Raw genomic sequence first — 25769 nt, forward strand, 5'->3', positions numbered from 1 at the left:
GGCCACAAATGAGCTGGTACAGAGCAGAAGCCGGTGTGCAGCAAAGTGTAGCAGAGCTTCCTTTTCCTCCCAAGAGGCAGGGAGGGAGCAGAGCATGAACCAGACCTGGTTCAGTTCCTGCTTACCTTACGAGCTGTGCAAGCCTGGCCCGTGGCTCAGGCTACCCTGCAGTCTTGCTTTCTAGCCTCATATGACTCCCTTCCCTTTCCAGCTACAGACTTCAAACGATCACTAGCCCACATGGATCAGTGAGCGAGACCGTCTCCAGGTAAGGCAGCCCACGCATCGCTAAGACCTCACAGAAGCAGCTCACCACGAACATGTTAGTACACAAATAACGAGGCTGATAAATATTTGCCCTTCCATTGCATTCAATATATTGAATGTCTTTAGTGTGTTCATATTCACCCATCCCTTCTCATCTGATGAGATAAGTATTTACTCTGCACGCAGTCACCACCTCAGCTCAAAAGCAGAGAGGTGACCGTGTTTGCCCATTTGGTTTGGCCATCTCTGCTCCTCAGCAGCGTCACAGCTCAGAGGCTGAGGCAGTTGGCTCCCATGCAAGCGCTCCTTGTGCCGGCAGGTCACGGAGTCCAGTTTGGGCACCTTCCTAGTCAGCTGCATGTGTTCCCCACTCAAATCCAAAGGATAATGGAACAAGAGAGGCCATCCAAAATGGAGAGGTGGAGGGGATGTGCAGTATCTGCAGCTGGTCTTTTCACAGAAACATCATTTCAATTCACTTTTTCCCAAATACAGAGCCCAGTGATTGGTGAGAAGAAGACGGAACCGAAAATTAAAGTGTAAAATAGGATCAGTGCTGCACTTTGGTAGTGTCCAGTACTCACCCCGGCACAGCCAGGAAAGAAACAGTTTGAAAACATCAGATGCTCTTCGCAACTGCTATTTTAGATATATTTCCAGCAGGGATTTCTGCCCTCCCCATGAAAACAGACACACATTCTCATTTAACAACTAATTCATTTATTTAACAATACAAATTTTTCTACTGCATGGTTTAGCAGAGAGAACTTGAGAAACAAAATTAGCTTCTTTTCTTTTTTTAAGTTTAAATGTTTACACAAAAACAACCTTTACTTCAGTAAATATAAAATTTACACACAAAAAAACTACATTAAAAAAGAACAGGATCATGACAAACCAACAAAAAAAAAAAAAAGGATGGGAATTCAGTGTAAAGGATCCAATTGCAAGGAAGGCAAGATGGGGCAACACTAACAAGGCATCCCACTTGTACACCTAGGTATCTGAAGTTGAAGGTACAATACAAAACCAAATACATTAAAATTAGGATTAAAATCTGTATTTTTATACCATAGTATTTTATGATATAAATATCTGTAAATCCTGTAGGCAACACCGTTAACGTGTGAAATACACAGTTTGCTCTTCACTGGGAAGTCACTGGAGCGGTGTACGAGCACCGTGCCACCCACGAGTGCGCCAACGGTCAGCAGTGAGCAGACTTTGGACGTCCAGCCCGGATGCGACAGCCCCTTGTTTCTTTGCCAATCTGTGCCATTTCTCACACGTCCAATGACATAATGAGAAACTCTGGTCACCTTCAGCAGTGATTTCCAGCACTTCATCTCCTGGCATTAGCCTGTTACCTGATTTAGGCATATTCACCTGCCAGATCCCCTGTTTCTCATTCCCTTTTGCACTTTATAACCTGAACTCTAAAGCTATCTTGTAGCTACCAAGAGAGACTGGCTTCTAGGTTGAGATACTTGGGATACACAGTTTTTCAAGCCACCTTCAGGAATCTGTAGAAATATTTAAAGTAGGGTGGACAATTCATGGTCAAAGGTCATGTGATACAAAAAGCAGGGACCTATATAGTGATGGCTAGCTTTAAATCTTTAACATTTTTTCTATTGCTTTAATATTTAAACTTAACATTCAGTTTTCATATATTAAATGAGCAGAGCATCTTAAGGATGAAGTGCTACATTATCTCCAAAAACACCAGGTAGTGAGGGAGACTGTAAAGTTTAAAATTACGTGTCATCTTAAAAATCATTTAAAGGGATCAAGTCTCTTTTTTATAATCAATATTGTGACTGGCAACCTATAAAAGCTTAAATTATAAAACTATTAGTGACTCTACTTTTTAAACTGTATGTACTATAAAGCTGTATATCTTTGTTACTTACAGATGTTACAAAATTTCCAAGCCAGAAAGTGAAGGGGGGGAAACATAGTCTAAAAGATTCACAGACTTCATTTTCACTAACAAAAGTTCATTTCCCCCACAACTGCTTTTATGTCATAAAAATCTGATTAAATTTATTCTACTACTTTCTCTTCTGGACAGATGATACAGTGTTCAACCATGCTTTGGAAGACCATTTTCAATGGGTGACTGTAGCTCTTTAGATCAGCAAGTCCAACTTGCTTTACACGGCAACAAAAGCACCAGACTATCTCTAACTTGACCTTTGTCCTGCAAAAAAAGTTTGGAGCAAGACTCAGGCGGTCTGTTATGAGAGCGGGACTGGCCCTGAAGCAACCAGCTACATTGACTTCTGGAGTAAGCATAGGCAATGCTCTCATTCCAACTTGAGAAAGAGCCGAACAGTATTAAATTTACGGAAATTGTAGAAATGACAGTTGTTCTGTAAGAAAACAAAACAGGGAAAACTTAAACAATCCACAGGTGTGCATTACACATTTCATAGCAAGCCTTTGCTTATGTATATTAATTTAAAGATTATCCACAGGGATCTGTGATACATTGGCCCTGCCTTGTTACTATAATTAAATTTACTCAAATATTAATTTAAAATAGGAAAACAAAGAAACTACTCCTTGGGGAACATGTTTATTGTGTTTGAGATGATACACTGGGTGCTCTCTGAGCTACAAAGGGAAAAAGGAAATCCTTTCATTACAAACTGACAAAGGTAAAAGTTAAAACAGTTTCCACAACAGCATGTACCACATATTGGAAATAGATCTGGGTTTAATACAAATGACATAATTCCTAGTAATCTACAGCTACCTTTAATAACTTCATACAGATAATGAATTAGGCTAAAATGCACTATAATATTTGGTTGACTTCAGGAACAGTATCCTTAGTACATCACAAAATACATTTTGATATCCCAAAGAAGCAAGACTTGCAAGTAGGCATTTTAAACATAACTAATCTACAGCTACAAATTTCTACCCTTGATAGCATTTACCTTTTTTGGGGGTAGTATCCCAGTCTTCAAAAGGATAAAAGCAGAGTAGAATCAGTATAACATATACACAGAAGTCCGTATTGTAAAGGCTATAAAGATTTGTTGCACACTGCAAAGTTGCCTTCCGCACCTTCACACTGCACAAGTAGTTTGTCATTTATGTTGCATATCTCTTGGTCCACTGTCTGGCTATCCTGTCATGTTCTGCTCTGTTGGTCAGGTACTGAGTGGCTATGCTTCCAACCAGAGGGTCAGCTGCAAAAGGCAGGAGAAGACGCATTAGAAGCCATCCCACAATTAAAAAAACTCACAAAAAACCCACCACATGATGTAAAATACAGACTCTATTCCAAAACACAGTCTTTGTTAGGCCAGAAAACGCTGTGAGATATAGTGGGGCTCTTATCATGTTTCCAAGAGAAAGCCCACGAGGCACAAAGGATAGAAAAAGAAGACAGAGAAGTCTGTTGTGGTTATCTGCATGTAACGATTCGTGTCCCAGGCGGGCGCCCTGCTTCCTCCCCTTGGCAAGGGCTGCTGGGCGCGGGGCGCGTTCAGCGAGCGCGGCCTGGTGCACGCCTGGGACAAGACCAGCATGTGTTAGGGTATCAGCACTGTAGGCACACACCAGTTTGCTTCTGGAGTCATCGAACTTTTGTATCACAGAGGCTAATCCATTTCTCCCTGATCATTCCCAGTCTTCTGTAAATGAACTGTCATCTTAGCTCAGTTCCTGCCCTGACTGCAGGACATCAGCATTCAGTGCCTAACAACACTGGTCACACAATCGCTGCTGAGAAACTGCGCTGCTTCCAGGGGAGTTCCTCCCCTCCCAGCAGCAGCAAGGAACTCTCTTCGAAAAAGGGAAACATCTCTCTGAACATCACCTCCCTCACATTTGCAAGATTGAACGTTTCAATCGCTGTCTTAACAGAAGGGACTTCCTGCAGCCTCTTCCAACCTGCAGGATTTATGAGTTTACAACTCAAGAGAACTTTGTTGCTTTCCTGGATCGACCACTCACTTGCTGCAGCTCCTGCAAACAGACCTTCAATGGCATCAGCTTTTCTCCACCACACCTTGGGAAAAAAAGGGCTTAATGCTATTTACGTTCTGTTGTGCAACAGGAGTGAAAAGTGCCATTAAACGTGGGACCACACCCAAGTGGGAGTGTTTCATCCTCAATTTAAAAAATATTTTCTTTTATTTAATCTGCATACGATGAAATATGCAAACTACATTCCATGGTAAATAAGTCAAACGACTAAGAGTGGACCCTCCTTACCCGGGTTGCAGTCTGTCAGAAGAGAACAGATGGACAGCAGAACCTTTGAAATAGTCAAAGCAGGGCTCCAGTTGTCTTTCAGGATATCCAGACAGATGACTCCCTGACTGTTGATGTTGCAGTGATAAATTCTGGTACGGAAAGTAACCTAGAACCACAGCATAAGAGACAGAAAGAGTCATTCAGCGTGCCCAGGGATGCTGCCCCTTGTCTCTGAGCAGCAGCAGCAGCAGCAGCAGCACCTGCAGCATTCCCAGTTCTGCAGAGCCTCTCTGGAGGCAGCTCCTCACTGCTCCTTTTCTAAAACACAATTATTTAACAGAAGAGTGCCTATTTACTGTAGTCATGGCTACCTTTAAGAAACCTTACCATGGAGATCTTTAGTGCACAAGTTGCTTTCACACAGGCCCTCTGTCTGGTATCCACAAAAATTAGGATCTACTCCGTAGCACTGTACAGTATTTAGTGAACGCATTGCATGTCAAGAATGAACTAATCACAAATGTAACTTTACAGTGGTTTCTGAAGGTGAAGAATTAGACAGAATTTGGCTGCATATGCAGTATTAGTTGATCTTTTCCTTTCTTTAAAAAGCCTAAATACAGATCAAGAGAATTAATATTTAAAATTGGAGTATTGTATTATTCTTGTTCAAATTAGCGATGAAATCTTTGACTTACCCTTCATTAGGCAGGAGATAACATACATCCAAAACAACGCTACCACACTAACTAACACCATCCTTGTTTTTAAATTATTTCAGACTAATATCGGCAGAGCATGTAAGCATTATTCTGCACAAATAAGAAGTCAAAAATATTTAAGTGCTTTAATTACATAAAGCACAAGAGGATGAGAAGAATTTTCTTTTTCATACTGATGCAGGGGGAAAAAAAAATCCATGATGTTTTCTGAAACTACTGAAAATTAAAAAATTATCATCCTTTAAAAAAACAATCCACAAGATTTTCCTGAGGTATTTGTCTAAAACTGTGCATCACTTCATTCTAACAATCTTAACTCAGAGAATATGATATTTTGTGGGTTTCAGAGAAGTGTGAAATACATAGAGCATATACTGTTCTTTATGCCGTAATCGTTCTGGGAATGAAAAAGGATATCTGATTTATAATAACTTGTGGCTTGTTGCAGCCACAAGAGCCACAAGTTGTAGAAATGTTGTGTGGTAGAATGTATTTAGTCTTTGCGAACGTCAGCAGTGCCCTTCCTGGTGACTTGGTCAAGAGCTGTAATTTGGCATTAAGGGAGGGGAGAAGAGAACAACCTTTACTTCTTGATATCCGTTAGTAAATTATGATTTCTTAAGTGTTCATACCATTTCTGAGCCAGGAAATGAAATTTTAGTTTAAGTTGAGGTTAGTTTCATTTCATAAAAAGAGCTTTTGCTTAAAAACATTATCAAACAAGGTTGCTGATCTTGCCAGTAGCAAACAGATCGACATTTTACAATAACTGAAATCATCACAGTAATTTACCCAATTTGAAGTCACAATATAATGCTCTGGTTGTCTGTCTAAACTTATTTTAGCTTTCTGTTATTTTGCTAAAAATTACATGAAAATATGTAACATAGAATCTGGTTTATAACAGAAAAGGGTTTATTATACATATATTTTAGTAGCTGGAATGCGAAGAAGAAAGCGTAAGAAGGTCTTGTGCTGTCTTCTATTAAAACTAAAATGTCTTGAATCTTAACTTTTGATTAGAATTATCATCTCATTTATTGCTTGGTAAAGCCTGGAAATCAGTATTGACTGTGACAATCATGAAATAAATTAGACACAGGATTTTTCTGAAATTGCAACCCAAGATTTTGGACCTTATAGTTTTCAAGAGACCATAAACAAATTTGATACTCAAAAAGCAACGAGCACTCACTTGCTGCAAGTTACATTCTTCTCACATGTGCAAAAATGATAAACACAATAGAAACCTTACCCTTACCTTTGGTGGCTTGAATGGATAGTCAGATGAAAATGTGATATCCAGGAAAAAAACACCTCCTTCGTATACGGAACCTGGAGGTCCAAGTATAGTAGATCTCCATTCATAAATGTTATCCCCTTTAGGACCGGCACTGCATGAAAAAAAGAGGAGACAGAGAGAAAGAGTCAGGTGTACCTTGAGAGAGGCATTTTATGGATTTCCTCCTACATTCATTTTGTTTAACACAAACCACTTGCCTGTCTTTAACACCTGCCTAATTTCCCACTGATCTCAGCAGGCTCAGTGCTCAGAACAGCCACAAAAGCTGGGCACTCCGCTGTCCCTTTGCAGACACAGCCATGAAACACATTGACCATGAACTACTGGACTGTCACTGACTGAAACATACCCCAGCTCTGCTTTCTCGGGTGGGTGGTTGCTCTGAGATTCTACATCACGTGCTTCCAATGGCATCATATCCATACACAAAAGGAGTTGTGTATCTTGACCACGTTCATCTTCTCTGGGCATTAAACGGAACACACGTCCGTAAAAAACGTGACTTACACGACGTATATTGATACACGTTTATTGCCACTTGTTTCACAGGTCAGAGTGAAACGTTACACCCTTGGGCAGGAAAACTGGAGATAGAAAAGAATCTAGCAACCTGGAATTGAGCTTCTTACAGCACTGTTAATCCAAATAACTATTTTCTTCAGGATATATTGGTGTTATGCCTCCAGGCAATTAGCACTGAGACTACTAGCCAAAAATAGTTTATTTTAAGTAGTACAATACTGAACGTATTTCTCACTAGGGGAAGGGTTATTGCATAACTAATTATTAAAGTAAAGCTTTCAAACAGGAGATAGTGAACAAGCATTTTCTTGACTTCTGAGACATCATATTTAATGCTACTATCACGCAGTATCCATCTAACCTCCTCACAAAACAAACCAAAGCACAATCTTATTTCTTTCTGCAAGTCTCAGAGTAAAAAACTAACCCAACCTTCTGCACAAGGTCCTGAACGTGAACCACTGAGATCCGAACTGACCGCTATGGATAACCCCACCGCTGAGCTCACGCAGGCACGGTGCATTCATCACATCTATGCAGACCAGTCAGTAATGTGGCACTGAAAAAGATCCTTTCGATTCTCCCCACCTCGGCAGCCTCCCAGGCACCACCTACATCTCGCAGACATGTGGTGAAGCACCCCCATCCTTCTCCCTCTGTGCTCCTAAGGAACAGGCACAGAGGACTGTCATATGCAATTGCACATGAAGCAATCGAACAGGGCATGGCACCAAGCTGTAGCCTGGGACTTTGTGGTTTCTGGCATTGCTCGACACTCAGAGGAGCCTCCCTACAAGCCCTCCCAGTGTTAAGGCTCTTCCCGTGTCATGTCACCTCATGTATTTGTCATACATATGTCCACAGTCTATACCATGGCATGTTGGACGTTCATCCTTACTATGTAGCCAAACATGCGGAGACAATCATCAGAGACAAGGAATACGGGCTGTCTGCATTATGCATCTGCAATTGCTGCACCAAAAATTTAGCTATTTTTACATTAAGATCATATTTGAGAGGCAACCAAAAGCTGATTTTGATTATGAATTCTCTTTCAATTCACAATGTCCCAACGCGTTTTTTATCTTGCAGACGTTTCACGTACCAAATGTTTAAACTCTTGCAGGCCTTTCATTAACAGAACAAAACAATCACAGATTTTGGCTGACATCCTATTTAATTAAAACCAAAAAACTATTTGATGGAGCTGTAGCTGTTTTCCTGTTGCCAAAATGAAAGTAGGTAAAAATGGTGTGCTGGCCGCCAGAGTACAGCAAAGAATGAAAAACTAGAAGTGTTGTCAAAATAAAGTTGGGTCTAAAATCACTGATCTTACCTTTCTATTTGCAATGCATGCACAAAAGTAGGAGAGAAACAGTAGATAAATTTTAGGGAAAAAAAAGGAAAATCCAGACGCAAGGAGGTCCATTTTCGATGACATAATGAACCGTTCGTACCCTCAGTCACTCCAGAAGATAATTCCATTCATGCTCTCTAAAAAGCAATTAGTGTAAGAACTGAAAATACTGGGGCAATAATGACAATATTTAAAACCCACACAGGCCACTGAAATGTTTTAATTAATTCTTGACATTCGTCAAGCTTACAGCTAATTAGTATTGTGCTTGGAAACCAAATTTCTACGGAGCAATTCAATTTCAGCGTTAGATGTCCTAATGACTGTTTCATAGTTTAACGCAGAGGTTAGCGCTCTTGCCTCGTGTGTCAGGTATCTTTCTTTCATACATCTCTAACAGCTGGATGCAATTCAATCAGATTAATTAAAGAGCTGAATTAAATTAGTGACATATTTCAGCCCGATGAATCAGTCACAATAAAGCGCAGCACCGGTCCGGTGCCAAACTACCTGGTAATCACTCGCCAAGTCAGAGCAAGGGCATCTATCAGCTGGTAGCCAGAAGCTGCGTGCAATAATTCTCTGCCTAACACTGTCTCTGTCCTCTTCCACGCTACCGTTAGCCATACATGAAAGGATCGGGCTAGAGCGCAAGACGAGGAATTCTCAACCTTGTAAGAGGAAGGAAATGCTGTGCTCGAAACCGCTCCTACTGCTGAGGAGAGACTGCTGCAATGTCAAAAGTAATACAAAGCTGTAACAACACCCGTGCTCAGGTAAAGGAGAAAATTGTTAAACAATTTCATCACACCTGATTGATATCCCTGCTTCGTTAGCAACCTGAAAATCTTCACAGTTCCTACCTTATTGGTGTGTGGAGGCATGAGATTAAAGAGCAGAGACAAGACATCACACTTGACTTCTACCACATGTATATTTCCACTTGGGGATCATCCTCAGCCAGCCATACTCTATCTTTTGTATACATACCAAGGTAATCTTTTTTGGAAGTAAACAAACCCACACTCTCTAAGGCTCAGCAAAACATACCAGAGCTATTCCCAGCAGTCTCGGCCTCTGCAGTAATTTCCACAAGGACAGGACAGCGGGGTTGCGCCCACTTGGACGACTGCAGAGAAGAGCAGAAGGCACAGTTGTGGACCGAGCCGTCATTTTTTCATCACTGAAAGACCTGACTTCCCCCATGGAATCCATATGGACACAAAATCCTCCTCTGTTCTGTCCTTTAAAACACAAAATCCTGATGGAGCAACAGATCTGATGAGAACTTCGGCGTTTTTGCTGCACAGCATACATGTGCAGTTCATTGCTACCAGCCCACTGTCCTTCTAAATTGGCTTACAGAACATCACAAATTCAGTAGAGGCACCACCCGTATATTATCAATAAAAGAATCACTTGATTAATTTTTTAAAATATGGGCTAAAAAAATCTCTGACAAAATAACAAAGCAAATTAATTGAAATGACAAAATATTCCTGGCAAAATTAAGGGGTTTTTACTTCAGACATAAAAGCTGGATTGATTTTTTTTTTTTTAATACATTAGATAAATTGACAGAATAAAGTTAACTGGCTACATCTGCTTCCTAAGTAAATATTCATTATGCCACTTCACTGAGGGATATATACCTGATCCAGATAAGACAAAGGATTTATAACCATGCTCTATCCAAGCTAGTCTGCTGAACAGATTTAATTTACAAGTGTGACTTCGAATGGTGAATTTGAGAAGACGTGAGGTTAAACTCTAGGGGCCCATGGGGTCACACCAGGTCCTTCAAACCTGACTCTGCTGAATCCTGGCTCTCAGGTTTCATGAAGAACAGCTTTTCCAGCACAGTGTTATGAGCATTCACGCGGATGCAGCGGCATTCACACCAGCAAGAAGTCTGTCAGAGTCCTGACGCGGTGGTTACAGAAATCAGAATTCAGCATTTGTTACAATTCACTAAATTAAAATGCATTAAAGCTGCCCATATGGAACTAGCTGCAGGATGAGAAACTAGGACAGGGAATTTCCAATCTACATGATGCTAGTAGCATGCTGCTTTCTGCACTCACTGAACGCGCTTCTCCTGTCAACAGCAATCCTCTGAAACACGGGGCTCTAAATTTGGTGACAGAATGCAACATCATAGTACCGAGACCGTGATAATTAAGAAGAAAAAGGGTGAAGGAAAATGTAATTTAGCTAGATTTGATGTTAACTCTGTTATGCTTTATGATGAGAAACAATTTGGGTCTGTAATAAGATACATCTGAGCTGGGGAAAAAAAAATAAAATCTGTTTTTTTGGGAAGCTTCTCGACAGTGAAGTCTGTCAGACTCTAAAACAGTCTTATGAGAAATGTCATTGGTACCATAAAACTAAAGGTACTGGTCTATATTCCAAGATGCCCATCGGGGTGCCCACATAGCACAGATTTAAGTGGGGGAATATTTTCCTACATTCTCCTTTCAAAGGCCCCACTCTTCGATCTGATACTCAGGCAGGTATTACAAAGGCAGCAGCTAACAAACCAAATGGGGTACGTGGAGTGAGAGTTAGGTAAGCAAAGAGCCCGCTCCATCCTCCTCAAACTTTTATCTCAAGATGAGATTCAGCAAACGTAAAACTCCCAAAGCTCTTCACAGACTGCTCAACCATAGCAACTCTGTCACAATAGTATAATTATAATTTTTATAGTAGTGTAAGTGAAGTCTGCTTTAAGAAAGGAGTAAAATATCTTTTTTTTATTTTTCTTAATTCAACTGAAGGTACTAAGGAAAGGAAGAAAGAATGCCCTTAAGTACGTACCACACTCATGCTTGAAAAATTCACTTCATAAAGCTACACAGAGAGTTCTGCAAAACCCCCAACATGGCTTCAGAAATCGAGTTCTACAAATCCTGCTGTAAGAAAGGCACTCTGCATGTTACCAGCACGGAAGGCTTTATTTTGGACTGCAATGTCTCAGCTAAAGCTCTTGGATGATGTTCTAGTTCAGTGCTGTGCCACTAGAGGCAAACAGGGCTGTAACAGATCCTACCGGCATAACAATTCAGGCAAATACACAGATCCCACCTGTAATGAGTCTGCCTGCCTCACCACCTCAGTTTCTCTGCGTGATGAACTCATCTCCAGTGGAAGGAGAAAGCCCCAGCCCCAGGCTCAGCTAACTTCAAGTTATTGCAGAGGTGGGGACTCATATCTACCATGTAGGGTACCTAGTGTGGATGCTGATGTTTGCACCTCAGGCTTCCCACACAATCAGAGTAGAGAGATCGGTGACTCTGCAGCGCAAGGAACATCTACATACTCCCTAATATCAAAGTTCTTCATCTCCCTCTGGTGGCACCTACTTTTCACTGACTGCATGTGGAGCTTGGCTCCTAACTCGAGCCCCTAAGCTCAGTACTTTAGAAAATCCTCCTCACCCTCCATGCAGCGAGAAAGGGTTGTCTAGCTCTGTATTCACACGCTACCTTTTAGCACACTATCTAGATACAGATGCAAACTGTCATGCTGCCGGTAATTAAGAAAAAAAAATCTCGCAAGGAACCAAAGAATCTGGTGCAAGCTGTCTGAGAGTCAGTTCAGTGTTACTCTGTGAAGCCTGGAGGGACCACAAATCACTTACCAGTAGCTACATTGTAATGTTAAACACGGGAACGAAAGATGCTCAGATTATTTTTCTGCTTTGATATTTTCAACATTTTGAAGAAAACTTATCCACTACCCTTTTTCTTAATCCTCTTTCTCCAGTTGTGGAGGCACTCTTGTATTTTTGGTTACAGAGTACAAGAAGGGAAATGAATGTTAATTAAAAGACATGCACTTGTGGCTTTCAGTCCTGTGACCTTTAAAAACTGATACGCATGGACAGTGATTTCCATTAGCTTTATTTTTCAAAGCCTCATTTACAGGGCTTTCTGGAGTACTTATCCTCAGCATTCATATTGTCAGCGCCAGTGCCGAAGCACCTCTACTTACAGAATCTGGGTAGTACATCCTCTATATGCAGAACGCGTACTGGTTTCACTGGCAAGAGTCTCAAGTATGGCTCTAAATTTTGGATTACAGCATTTTTCTAGGATTGGACGCATGTGGCTTGTCTACAGCAATATATCAAATCCACGTTGAAAACGCTTTTTGATAAGGTACTCACTATTATTAAGGTTTTCAGGTTACGTGCAATTTCTTATCAAGGTTTTCAGGTTATATGCAATTTCTTACAAAGAAAAAGTTTCGGTCTATTGTGTTCTTTACATAGCTACAACTGTTCCTATTTTATCTGCCACTGAACTCTCTGCTACATCTGTTTGCTGAAAAAGGTTATTTACTGCTTCTAGCAGATCCACAGAGGCTCTGTGTAACTGAGGATACACGTAGTCTAGTTCACTGCACAAACCTTTGCTTCTGTCACTTCCTTAAAGTAATCATGCCCTTAAGACTGTAATCTAGAAATTACTGCTAAAAAAAAAAAAAAAAAGGCCTATTTTTAACTCATGGATCCCCTGCTAATTCAGCTGGTTGTAAAGCAGTGCAGGACTTGTGCCTGAGGCCATGGTTCAATGCAACAGTAAATCCAACTTGAGAGCTCCTCCTACCAGATCAAAAGCAGCGTGGCTACTCAAAGCAAAGTGCTGATCCAACGTAAACTAACTTGGCCAAACAGTACACGTTCCAAAAACGTCAATGGATTAGCTTTGTAACACCCGGCTTTATGCTTAATCAGGTATCGTTTGTCCTCCTGCAGCCAGCGTAAAGAGGGCATAAACTTTAGATTGCACAGTCTGGCTTAGAAATGTAATCATGTGGCTGTATTTGCTCCACATCAAACTGCACCATTAGGGGAATCTGACCAAGTGCAGATCTGCTATTAATCACTCTAAAGAGAAGGATGCCAGATTGTCGTGTTTGAGATGATGAAAACCTCCAGCGCTAAACTTGCCATTAGCAGAAGAATACACGCTGTTGTTACTAGAGGAAGCGGAGTAACAAATCATTTGACAATTCCATCAAAGCTGTAATATGTAGATAACCCAAGTAATGCATTTTGGAAAGCTGATAGTTTTTCCACTGCCAAAAGCCCCCTTATATTAGTTCATAGCTACAATAGCTCAACTTTACTTCCCTCTTTGTATACCTCCTAGTTCCTAGAACCTTCCTTGCTGCCGTTAGAAGTCTGCTCAGGTTCTCTGTGTCTTCCAGAACAACCACAGCCAATTATGGAGGCAGAATTCCTGTAATTTTTCTTTTGAAAAATAACTAACCCCAGAACATGGTTCACTAAATTACAACAGAAGTACTGAGTTTAGATCAGGTAATAAAATGTATCAGATTGTTTCTGTCTATGGTCTTGACAGAGGGGTTGTAAACATGTAATACCTAAAAAGTTTACCAAACATGAGTTGTTTTTGAAAATAAGAGAAATCACAGGACTCACAGGCGTGAAGAAAACCCGTGCTGAACATTTGGTTTGTTTTAAATATCTTGAAACCTGCACAGAAGTCCCTCTCACACGCTTACACCAGAGAAATTATCCATACTCACTACTAAAACACAGAGCAGGACAGTCAGTAACGGGAAACATTTCCTGCTGCTTCGCCACATGTTCCTAACAACAAAGCCGTAATTTAGCATAAAATGAAAAACCAGCTCCTTGTCAACAGTGTTGAAACACTAGTAGTACTAGTGGCAAAACGTGTGCTATTTTCTTGCTGTTGGTATAAAGCTCCATTTGTACTATGGCCAAACCACTTTGTCAAAGAAATCTGCCTGCCAGGTATAGAGCTCACGTTTTCCTTCCACTCGAAATTACTGATGAACCTGCATTTAGCAAACATGGCAAATTTTGCTTTTCTTCCATGAGGGAGGCTCCTTCTCAAGTCCCACAATCAAAACTCATTGGGGATACACATATATTTTATTCTTCAATGTGTTATAGCCTCCATACTGATGCTAGCAATCCACACTGAAACAATCACACCTGAGAAATTGTGCAGCCTTAGTGTAAGGCGTCTGGCCACAAACACACAAAATGGAGGCCCTCAGACACAAGATCATTTGCCTAATGTCATCGAGAAAACCTGAGCTGCGGTGTACGACTGCAGGGTAAACCTCTCAAATCCCAGGCCATCACCTTACCCGCTGGACTGAGATTACGCTACTGAATTGAGCTCATTCAATAGTTCTGTGGCATCCATGTGTTTGAGAGACCTGTCACCTCACCACTCACTGCAAAATCTTCATGTCAAAAAGCTAAGTGACACTGAGAAATCTAGTTTAGGATTTCCTACCAATATTTTCAATGACACTTAACATCATCAACAAAAAAATCTATTATTCCCAACATCCTTTATGCACACACTTTGGATGGAGAAAGAAAGAACAGTTAAACCAATTAATTTCACTAAAGGATCTAATTAATCCTAGAATCATAGAATGGTTAGGGTTGGAAGGGACCTCAAAGATCATCTAGTAAAATAATAATCTAAATCTAGTATAATAATAATAATAATAATCATCTAAAAACACAACTGGCTCTAAAACTTCCAATGATTCTAAAACTTCTAATGACTTCTAAGAAGTAAAATTCTAACGATTCATGCCTAGGAACAATAACCGGGCAATTTCCAAGTCAGCTAGAGCTGTTCAAATGAAGTCCCCCAGCTCTTGATCTACCCAAAACACCTAAACATTAGGAGATTTCAAATACTGACGTATTAAAAAATCTTCCACTGCTCTGTGGATTATGTTTTGTTTTTTAAGGAATGTATCTTCAGCAAAAAAAAATAGAAAGGAACTCCACCTATAAACAGCGCTTTTCAAGACAGAAAAGCACATTACTCAATTAGAGAATCACCAGTCTGACAATTCAAGGCAGAGTCCACGATTAAACTTGTGAATGGTGTTAATGTTGTGGAAAAACTTTCTTCTAACATTGTAAAAGGAGAAAGTGCAATTTAGTGAACACAAATCATTTAGGTACTTCATGAAGGACGAAGAAAGAATCGCTGGGAAGTCACTTTCACAGAAATGTGGATGTATCCACCTGTTGAGAAGATGAACACCCAACGCGCCTGGTGCTACCACAGTGGAACCTTCTCCTCTCCGGGTTGGGCTTCTCCACCACTTCACAGCAACATAGAAGTTGCCTTTTTTCCCCTCTCTGAAAAATCAGCTTTCAACTCCAGCAACAGTGTTACAGCTTGCCCACGCAGAGATAGAGAACAGACAAAACCAGACAGGAGGATAGCCTGCTGCCATTAAAACACCTTAACACTCAAAGAAGCACATACTTACGGGGTTTAATGTTCTTTAATACATGCATATTAGTTTCATACTTTTAGTTGTTTCATACTAACTTCCTGAATGTTGCCCTCAGTATTTTCCCTCAAAAGAAGTCTGTGTTGTCATCATCTAAGTCAGTTCTTGGTTCAGTCTTCCTAACCTTCTAGCACAGGCTTTCTTCCAAATCTAATTCTAGTATTACGTTTAAACACTTCCTCCCTCTTGCCTCCATCCATTTCCACATCACACTGTACTGATGGAAATCTCTGTAAACTAGTAAAAGCCTATTCTCAAAAATATTGACCTTTCCACAAAGACCTTCCCCACCTCCAGCACAACAAGAATGACTTCTCAAGTCTGGCTCCTTTCCGAACATGGTTGGGGTCACTATCTGGCTTTTGTCACTAGCTACTCCATCTGAATTGAAACAAGCTAGCTGTTTTGAAGGGGCATGAATCGGGTTAGCCAAAAACCAAGAACTCTGTTCAATGCAATGGTCCAATGTTCAGAAGGCCTGTCTTTAGACATGTTCCCACACTGGTGTGGTGGTTTAGGCCAGCCGGCAACTAAATTCCACAAAATTTTGTACATTGAGGATTGATTAGATGAAATTTTCACTTTTTCACAAGATTCATAGTCTGAAACAATCATCAGAGCTCTGGCTACGAGCTTTAAACTCTGCTTAAAGCAAAATGATGGCAAGCTTCACGTTCAGCGCAGGGCATGAGTTTATCATTGTTGATGATTTTTATATATTTAATCTATTATTTAATATTAGATTTTTTTTACCCTTTGTACTTTTAACAAAATAATTCTGCAAACAAACTTTTGCCAATCTGAATATATAAACCAAACCAAATATGTGGAGTATAACACATTCCAGTAGACTTGAGTGCAAGGCAACTGGTGGTGTCCCACAACCAATTAACCCCAGCAAAACCAGCGCTGTGCCTCCTCTTACTCCTTCCCCTCCCTTGACACCTGTAGTGATGCTTGTGAAATCACACACTGAATTGCTCTGTGGTGCTGAGTGGGTTGGGAATTAACCCGGGATCAGTGCTGTCAGGCTGCCTGGGCTCCTGGAAGCAGCAGCTGCCTGCAGACTGGCACAGCTGCCAGCACCAGCACAAGAATGGGAGCGAGCAGCTGCAGCGGGGAGTAGGGCAGAAGCGGGAGGCTGCAGCAGCTCACCCTGAATTGGCTTAAAACATGCTGGAATTATACTCTGCGAATGCAGTTCTGGATCTGCAGTGTCCTATTGATCAAAGTAGAGGTAGAGGGTCTTCGCCGTGTCTCTTTGCCATTCCACTCTGTCCACTTAGTACATCAGCTGCAGAATGACCCAACGTTACCAGCAGCAACTGCCTGGTACCACGGCTAGGACAGACCTCATTCAGGTGCTAAAACCTTAGCCCAGCAATGAAAGTTTCACTAGCTGAACACGTATATTTGGAGAGTTTCAAAACCAAAGCCGTTGAGGACAGGAATCTGGTTTGTATACTGCAGAATTGGAGACAGCTGAAGTAACACTGGTACAGAGAAGATATAAAGGTAGCTAGTGTATTAAAAGCATTAAAAATGCCCTGCAAATACCAGCTTCTGTTACAAAAGCACAGCAATTTAAAGGAATGGAGAAAGCATCATGCATACAAATACACAGAAATCAATGTTTGATATGAGTTCATTTTACTCCGCAAAAGTGTACTACACTAAAGAAAAATGTGAAAATAATAATCATTCCAGGGGAAAAAAAGTCAATAAACATCTAAGTGAAACAAGTTTCACTCAGTAAAATCTGTTTATTGAAAAGCCACAGCTCCGGCCCAACTATTGCTCTCTCTAACACTGTTAATTTAACAAGTAACAATTCCAAACGAATGTTCTCTGTGGAGACAGCTGTATCGTATGGAGCAGAAGTTGCTTGGGTTAGCCTCAGGAGCAGGGCTTTTTGTACACCTCCTTTGTACAGTGGCAGCTACCACCGCTAAAGGATGAGCTAAGGAATTTGTGACCTGCATAGAGCTTTGCTGTAGAGCTTGGACCACGGACATCGGTGGAGTAAAACAGGCTGCAACTTCATTCCGCCTTTTTACACATCTGCCTGTTTGGAACTACGATTAAAAAGAAATGCAATTTTTCCCCACAGCCCAGATTCAAGGCAGCTGTTAGGAAAGCGGCAGTTTACTGCCTGCAGTAGGATGCAGCAACTCAGACCTTGGGCAAAGTAAAAGCACATGGAGAGCACCGACCTCCTCCTGGGTGCTGAATCCTTCTTTCCAATAGATCAGGTTGCAGCACCAGTTGCGCCGCATTCAGGACTTAGATCCTGCTGCAACGCGGCCACAGAACGGCTGTAATCTCAAGAAAAGGCTCAGACTGTGCATGGCTTTTATTTGAGACTACAAGCATGATTTATCAGTGGAAAGAATAAGCTTAATGACTACCGTTGCAAAATTCATCAGGTTATATACAAATTAAGTATAATCTCTTCCAACATGTCCTAATATTATGTATTGATACATGATTCTACTTCCTTCATATTCTCAGTCAGTTGTGATTTAGTGAATGCCATTAACCACGCATTTGCTTACATTCACAATCTAGGAAAAATAATGTTCTTTCTGATAACTAATCTCAATAAAGCTCTTTCTTTGCTGCAAATGTCTAATTCTGCAGTGCAGCACTGCTAGAAAAATTAACTTAAGACAGGCTGCCTGCTCATTGTACTGAACAGATTCAGAGCTGAAAGGAAAACCATTTTTTACTAGTAGTTAGCCTGCTGGGATTGATTACTGATGTTTAGATGATTAAATATGTGTAATAATAATATAAAAAAAGAAGTAGTAGTAAATATATCATTTTGATCTTAACCATTTTTACTGCAGTTGTCTAAGACAAGATCAGTATTCTGTTTTACAGACAGAACAATACAGGTGACAGGGCAATGACTTGCTAAAAGTGAGTGTATAGGTAAGGGACAGAACTGGGCACAGGAGCAAAGTCTCCCAAGTCTCTAACAAGTAACCAAAGCACCAGGCCTCAGGGATTCCCACTCAACGCTTGAAGGTTCGTATGCCTGAACTCCAGAAACCACACAAGCACACCTCATCCTATAACCAGGGTGTGGACAGGTGTGCCTAAGAGACAACTCACAAAATAAATCCAAATGAAAAGCTTCCTTTCTTATTTAAATCTTCCTCAATGAAATTTAAAAAATGGTGCTGGAAAATAACAGTAGTAGCAATAGTAATAACACCAACAATAATGATAATAATAATAATGAAAGGATTGAACTCTGTGGCCTGGCTCTGGGTCCCTTGCACCCAAGCGTGCTGCCGTACCTCGCTGGAGAAGGTTACTCACCAGGTGCCTTGCTCTAACAGCAGCCCCGAGCATCACCGGCATTTTTGGCTGGGCAGAGGGAGGTAACTTCAGCCGGTCGCGCTCCAGCAATTCCCAGCTGCCGCGCAGTCCCCAGGGAACGCGGCAGGCTGGTGTGGGGTAGCCTGGCAGATTGGCTCAGGCGGGGAAAGTCATAAACAGCTCTTTGATAGCTTGTTCCTCCTCCCCGACTGCGCTGAGCAAATGCCAACAGAGGAGACAACCCTGCAAAGGGAGAGATTCCGGGCATTCTTTTTGTAGGAGGTAGTTTTCCGAAGAGGTACCCAGAGACTCTTCAATAGCCCACTGATAACTTGTGAACATAAAGATCTAGCTTTTCAGGGTTACGCTTCATCTCCCTCCGACTCCCCCTCCAGTGCAACCAGCAGCAGCAGCTTTCACAGGGCAGGACTCCACTAGAGCTGGAAGCTAATTACCAGATGTCTTGTAAATCTTTCCAATCTGCACAACTTCATCTAGTTTGCAATGCTTAACATCAGCTCTTTTGGAACCTTTTCATCCTTATTTTTGTGTAACAAATTTTCAACAAGCCAGGAGTTCTTTGTTCTCTCCTAATAAAACAACCTAAAATGTTAACAGTTCAGCATGAAACTAATGAACTAAATGCACTTTTCTGGAGATCTGAGCAGAGGTACAGGCATTTCCAGATTTATGGGAAAATTTATTAATTCTGGAAAAAGTGCTTCGGGCTGTTTCTTTAAAACAACTTTAGGACTACAAAAATGAATATAAACAACAGTTGTAAATTATTTATGTGTTTTGCCAAACATATGGCCACTCAAATACTGCGCTTATTGAGGACAACGTAAATGAAAATCTTAAAGAGGGCTGAAAAGAGAAGTAGACCAAGTCAGCCGTTTGCTCAGAGGCAACTGTTCTGTTCGCAAAATTTCATTCTGAATAACCGCCAGTGGCAACGCAGAGATATTCTGCAAAGCGTTGGGCATTCACGTCTACAATTTACATGAACGGAAATGATTTTCAATTGCCTCTTGGGGGGCATAGTGAAAAAGATGAAGAGTGAAGAGTTAGTTGGCTGAGTATATCCGCTCCTGCAGCACTGCTGACATGGGAGACTGTCAGTTCTCCCTAACCTATTTCAGTGGGATCCATACCATGTAATCGTATGGATTTAGTATGAAGCAGGAATATAGACCCTCACTCACATGAATTTTCCAGCTGGCAGAGTTGGGAGGGGTTTGAACCACCACAGAAAGCAGCTGCTAACATCTCTGTAGATGCAGCTGATTGCAAAGCAAATGCCTGACCATGCTCTGACTGTGCTATGGAAGGAAAGATGACTGAACTACCTAGGAAACATGTCCCAGGGCCAAGAGTAATGGGTGACATATAGCCTTTTGCTAGCTGTATAGTGGGAACATCCTGTTTAACATCAAAGTTGCTTTACTTAAAGCTCTTTGGTCAAAAGAAACAAAGCAATAACTTTCACCTCAGGCAAAACACCCAGGCTGCTGGATGCCATCTGCTCTGGAAACACTGTCATGACTAAAAGCAATACCTTTGCTTTTATTTTCTACAAATTCTACCCTGTGGATGCTGCAGATTACATGGTGTAAAAGTAAATAACCTCTTCCACCACTCAGTATTAAATGTATTTAGATGCATGCATTTTGCATAAAAAGCCTAAAATACACTGTACTTCCTGGAAGTTGGAGATCATTTGTCACAAGTAGCATCTTTTCCCCCTCCAAAATACTAACTTAAGTATGTAAAATTTTATTCTCTGCAGACTAGATTCACAAAAGCATTCAGGAAACATCAAGTTTATCAGAACTGCCACTTTAGAAGGAGCAGCTGTGCCCCAAACCAAGTGGTACTTAAATCACAACCTTCATTTGAGCTGCTGTTGCAAGCAAACATTAGTATTAACTACAAAACCTCTGTTGCTATAAAGAAAAGTGGCAAACATAGAATTAGTGGCTGTGTTCAAACATGAACAACTATCCAGGAGGATTACGGTTACATGAAGCTCCCATTTTGGCAGGTGCAGAATGACATGATCCCTCCATCACCAGTACAGTCACAGCTCCCAGGCAGCGAAACTCAGTGAGAAAGGACTGGACTCTTCTACCACATTACATCCCTCGTGCCTTCAGAAGAATGGAAGCAAGAGGCCTTATTCACTCAAAAGAATTCAGGACAACAAGGTAGAAGAGTTGCCCCCATTTACAGAAGTGCAACTGCAGTACCTGAAAGAGAGTGCTGCTCCTGAACTGCATGACCGCGATGAACTTGAGGCCCACGTGTGTATACCACATGGGAGCCAAAAGTGTAATGCTCAGGCAGCAACAGTGGTTTTTTCCAATCATACTAAAAGCAATAAACTATTTAAAACATATTCTAGGAAGGGAAGTACTGCAAAATCTGGTACTATTCTCCTGCTGCGAGTCAGTGTTGAAGTGATGACACCAGTAATTTCTATCTGACTTTTTCCATATGTTTTTCTTGCATTCAATGGGAACAGTAACTCTTGTTGGCTCTAAGGAGCCCATTCTAAGTTTTTGCGTATCAAAAAAAAAAAAAATATTTACTCTGTTTTCCTCTGGGGTACTTGGCTCCCCATGATATCCTGAATGCCTTAAACACTCATGAGTGCTTCTTTTCTTTAAGCACTAACAAATTTCAGCCATTATTACAGCAATTTTATGAGCGCGGCTTTGTGAAAAGATAAATCTCCTAACATGCTCTGAAATAGTCGATCTATAACACTTCCACGCACCTCTCAAACACTTCAGAGCAGCACCTCCCTTTAAAGAGCTGCCCTGGAGACACCTCCAGCACTCCACATGACCTCATTAACCACTGACTCATCTGAGCCATGGAAGAAGCATCAGTCCACCTTTAACACAAGGCACTAAACCACTGAAGGTATAAAGACAGTGATTAGCAATATGAAATGGAGCATATTATGATGATATATTCTTGACGATGCTTCCTAGCTCTCTTCTTTCCATTTTTAAAGCTTTATAAATACTCTGCAGATCAGCATTTCCGTGCTTCTCAGATCAGCTAAGCGGCTATGCCAAGCCTTCCTACAAACAAGAATTACATCGGTCACTTAAACATCATCTGCCTACACAGTCATAAACTAATCCGCTCAGCTCAACTGTTTTGCAGTTACAAATCCTAACCAGACCTGCAGTCCGATGCAGGGAGAACTTTGTGGAGCACAGAAAACGGGGAACTCACCACGCTCTGGGGAGGGGGTGCCATTGGGATGCACCTTGGAAACCTGAGCATCCTCCCCAGACAGCAGGTATGGAGCAGAGAGGAGCCATCGCTCAAATGCCTGGGACTTGAAAATCTCTAATGCTCTGAAGATCAAGCTCCACCTCAAATCCATCTAAAAGCCAGGAGGCAATTTTGCTGGTGCTCCCAACAAAGTGCTGGCTAACAAACAGGCACAGGCTGGATTTTGGTTTCTGAAGAGCCTCTAGGCACATCTCCAAGCAGTGTATCATGGAGTCAAGGCACAAGATGAAGCAGGTATGGGTAAGGGCTGCATTCAAAACAACATGGTACACTCAATATGCCAAGCACAAATCAACTAAAAAAAGTTGTCTATTTGGCATCAGAAAGTATCCAACAGAAAAATAAATCCCAGCTTTCAAACACTGACTTCCTCCTACCTTTACCTACTTGCTGTTTGATTAATTGTGACATTAGGTCCACAAAACTAACATACTACTGCTGCAGCCTGTACGTTTCCAGCCTCCTTACAGTCAAATTTTCAAGCTCTTCTACACCTTCCCACTCCATTCACTGCCTTTTCAATCTCCCTTCAGAAACGCAAGGAAAGTATATGTCTTCCACTAAAACCTCAGCCAGCAGAAACCGACCGCTGTTCTCCCAGAATGCACCTACATTTGCTCTGCCTCTCTCCATCCATCTGGCTCAGACGAACGCCTCCCATTAGGCCTCCTCTTCCCTTGAATATGCCCCTGGTACTCCTTCAAACTGTTACTCTTCTTACTGTGAAGACAATCTTTATCTCATGAAGACAAAATTTCTTTTCCTTGACAGTCTACCAGACCCAAGGAAGAAATATTAATTACAAAAGGCATAGTTATCTGCTTGATATCTATTGAAAACATTCATCAGATAGACTGACAGCAACACCTAAGTACCTTTCACCACCGCTGATTCCAACACAGATTGAATTATTCACCTTAGACTTGCATTTAAACTGGAGGAGTTTTGTTTATAAAATTTTTCTTCTGAGCACACCTGAGATAACCACATAACAAGCAGAAACTACTGAAAACTAGAATATTTTTTCTTCCTAGATTTCTAGTCAAATGAATGCAATGATCCTCTTTGTGCATGGTAAAAAACTTCTTAATAGGTTTATGCCTGTTGCATAATAATATAGAAATAATCTATCATGTTTTTACTACAAACTAAGTCTAAAAAGGACAATAAACTGTCTCCAGCTGTTTGCATGTTAACCTCAAACAACTACATTGATGCAAATCTGCTGTAGTTACCTGAAATATTTTGATCTGTTATCAGAGTTTATATTTCTACTGTCAACATTTATTTCTTCTTAAAAATCTTTCTTTTTAATCTAAAAATATTTCACTAGGGGAGAATAGAAACAGAAAAGGAAAACAACATATTAGAGGAGATTGATTAAATGTTCATAAACTAGGAAATTCTACATTTGAAGTTACACATGGCGATCATAATTCTAAACTCTCCTACAAGATCCTGAAGTTCCCTTTAACTAGCTGACTATGCACTCTATCTTAAATAATTGTTCACAACTTTAGAAACACCATCTTCTAGTAAGACAAATACTTCGTATCTATAACCTATAGAGCAAATTGTCTATACCCAGCTTCCTCCCAGTCAAAAATACCAAAATACCAGAGAGCACCTGTGGCTCGTACACTCAGCCAAGTTCACCACTAACGTACCCCCTGAAACAACTACGGGGAAGACAGTTCCACTGCTAAAGTGAATAACATGTTACACGATTATTAACCTCAATATGAAAGAAAAAGTCTTGGAGGAAAGTGTGGGTTTTTTGTCAGAAAAGATATCAAATTAATGCCAATGTTACAACATAAGAACGATGCAAATATACAAGAAAGAAAATATTACAGGACATATTAAGTGCGTATGAAAACGGAGGCAAAACTAGCACCATCGATTTGAGAAACAAACAGTAATTTAAAGGGACTATACAGTGTAGGACGGTTGTATGTACAATCGTAGAGATACTACAGGAAGTATGCTTAACATAAAAAATGTGTATATATAAACGCTCAGATTTGCAACTTTTTTACACTTGGGCATTTGTAAAGTTATCCAAGCAGCAGCTGCATTCCTTCTGAGCTTACCGCTCTGAATTCTCATTTTTCGTAAGAAAGCTGAAAAATGGTAAGGCATTAAAAACCCCTCTGCCTCCTTCTGAGTAAATTCTCAGCCAAACACCCCGTGAGTTTGCTTGCTTGCTTGCTCGCAGTCCCCTGACCATTACATTTTATGCACTTGTCAAACACACGACTGTTTCCCTGCCTCCTCCTTTCTTTCAGCTACATGAGACTGCTTTTACTTTCCTGCAACTCATAGCTAAATCAGGGATTGAGACAATACGTGTCAATACTCAAACACCCACAAAAAAGACATAGGATTGAATAATTTCTTCTGCAGACCCCCAAGAGTGAGGATGACTTTCATCTCTAAAGAAATCATCTCATCTTCCCTCTATCTCAGTAAAGCCGTCCTTTTCTTTTTTTTTTTTTAAATTTGGAACACGCAAACAACAGAAACATTTGCTTTCTTTGGATTTAGTTTTCTCAAACACTTTATTTTTACTTTAGCTGAGGACCTAGGTTCAAAACACATCTGTGTTACTGAAGAAGACAAAAAATGATCCCAGCAGTGACACATCTGACTCTAAACTAGCTCTCCTTGATGGACAAAGAAAGTTCTTCACCAGCCTGAGGCTGGAGATCCCAGTCTTGCAGCACAGAAACACCCACAGAAGATGCATAGGCATAGCACCCAAAACCCAGTTAAAACCTGCAAAAACATTCTCAGGGATTTCTGCACAGCCACTGGATCAGGACTGAATCCTGCAAGAACGATCAGGTCCCAGCAGTCGAAACAAGCAACTACTAACTAGCAAGAGCAGCAGAAAAACTCCACCAGCATGTGGTGCACATAAACAATACAGACAAATATTAAAGTTGCTTTTCCCAAAACTCACCTCAGTGCCACCACGCTGGGTGGGAATATAGACCAGGTCACAGGCTGAGGGAGGCACGAGCTGGCCTTGTCTGCAGTGACTCCATGAACGGAGTTCAGAAACAAGCCAGCTCATGCCTGCGTGTGGCATCAATCTATTTCCCTGCCCGGTGTAAGACAGGAGGAGAAGTTAAAGCTGTCTGTACGGCATTTACCTGGCCTCTACCAGCAGGACAGGGCCTATGGGCTGCGCCCTGCTCCATAACTGAGAGGAGTTTTCAAAGCCAGGCACCACCTCCAGACTTCAACAGATCCCATGGGTGTTGTAACAACAAAAACACAACAACAACAAACCAGAAAGACCCAAACCCCAAAAACTAAACCCCAAACTCTATGTGGTTGGCTTTTTTAATCACACTTTCCTCAGAAACACCAAAAATAAACTCTGCTGAGGTAGGCAGTAATT

General features: G+C 41.0%; 1 protein-coding gene across 2 annotated transcripts in view; it reads right to left on the bottom strand.

Annotated features, from left to right (window-relative positions):
* Nucleotides 1-1101: 1101 nt before the first annotated feature.
* UBE2E3 (ubiquitin conjugating enzyme E2 E3) overlaps nucleotides 1102-25769 on the bottom strand; it is a 60058-nt gene continuing 35390 nt past the window's right edge. For both annotated transcript variants that reach the window (XM_086615231.1, XM_086615232.1), the window contains exons 4-6: nucleotides 6466-6598; nucleotides 4501-4648; nucleotides 1102-3470 (exon numbers count right to left, since the gene is read on the bottom strand). In XM_086615231.1, the coding sequence (XP_086471357.1) occupies nucleotides 3373-3470; nucleotides 4501-4648; nucleotides 6466-6598 (379 nt within the window). In that variant the 3' untranslated portion in view covers nucleotides 1102-3372. The remainder of the gene's footprint in view (nucleotides 3471-4500; nucleotides 4649-6465; nucleotides 6599-25769) is intronic.

Source organism: Tauraco erythrolophus, chromosome 8 (assembly GCF_009769465.1).
Source record: "Tauraco erythrolophus isolate bTauEry1 chromosome 8, bTauEry1.pri, whole genome shotgun sequence".
Lineage (NCBI taxonomy): Eukaryota > Metazoa > Chordata > Aves > Musophagiformes > Musophagidae > Tauraco > Tauraco erythrolophus.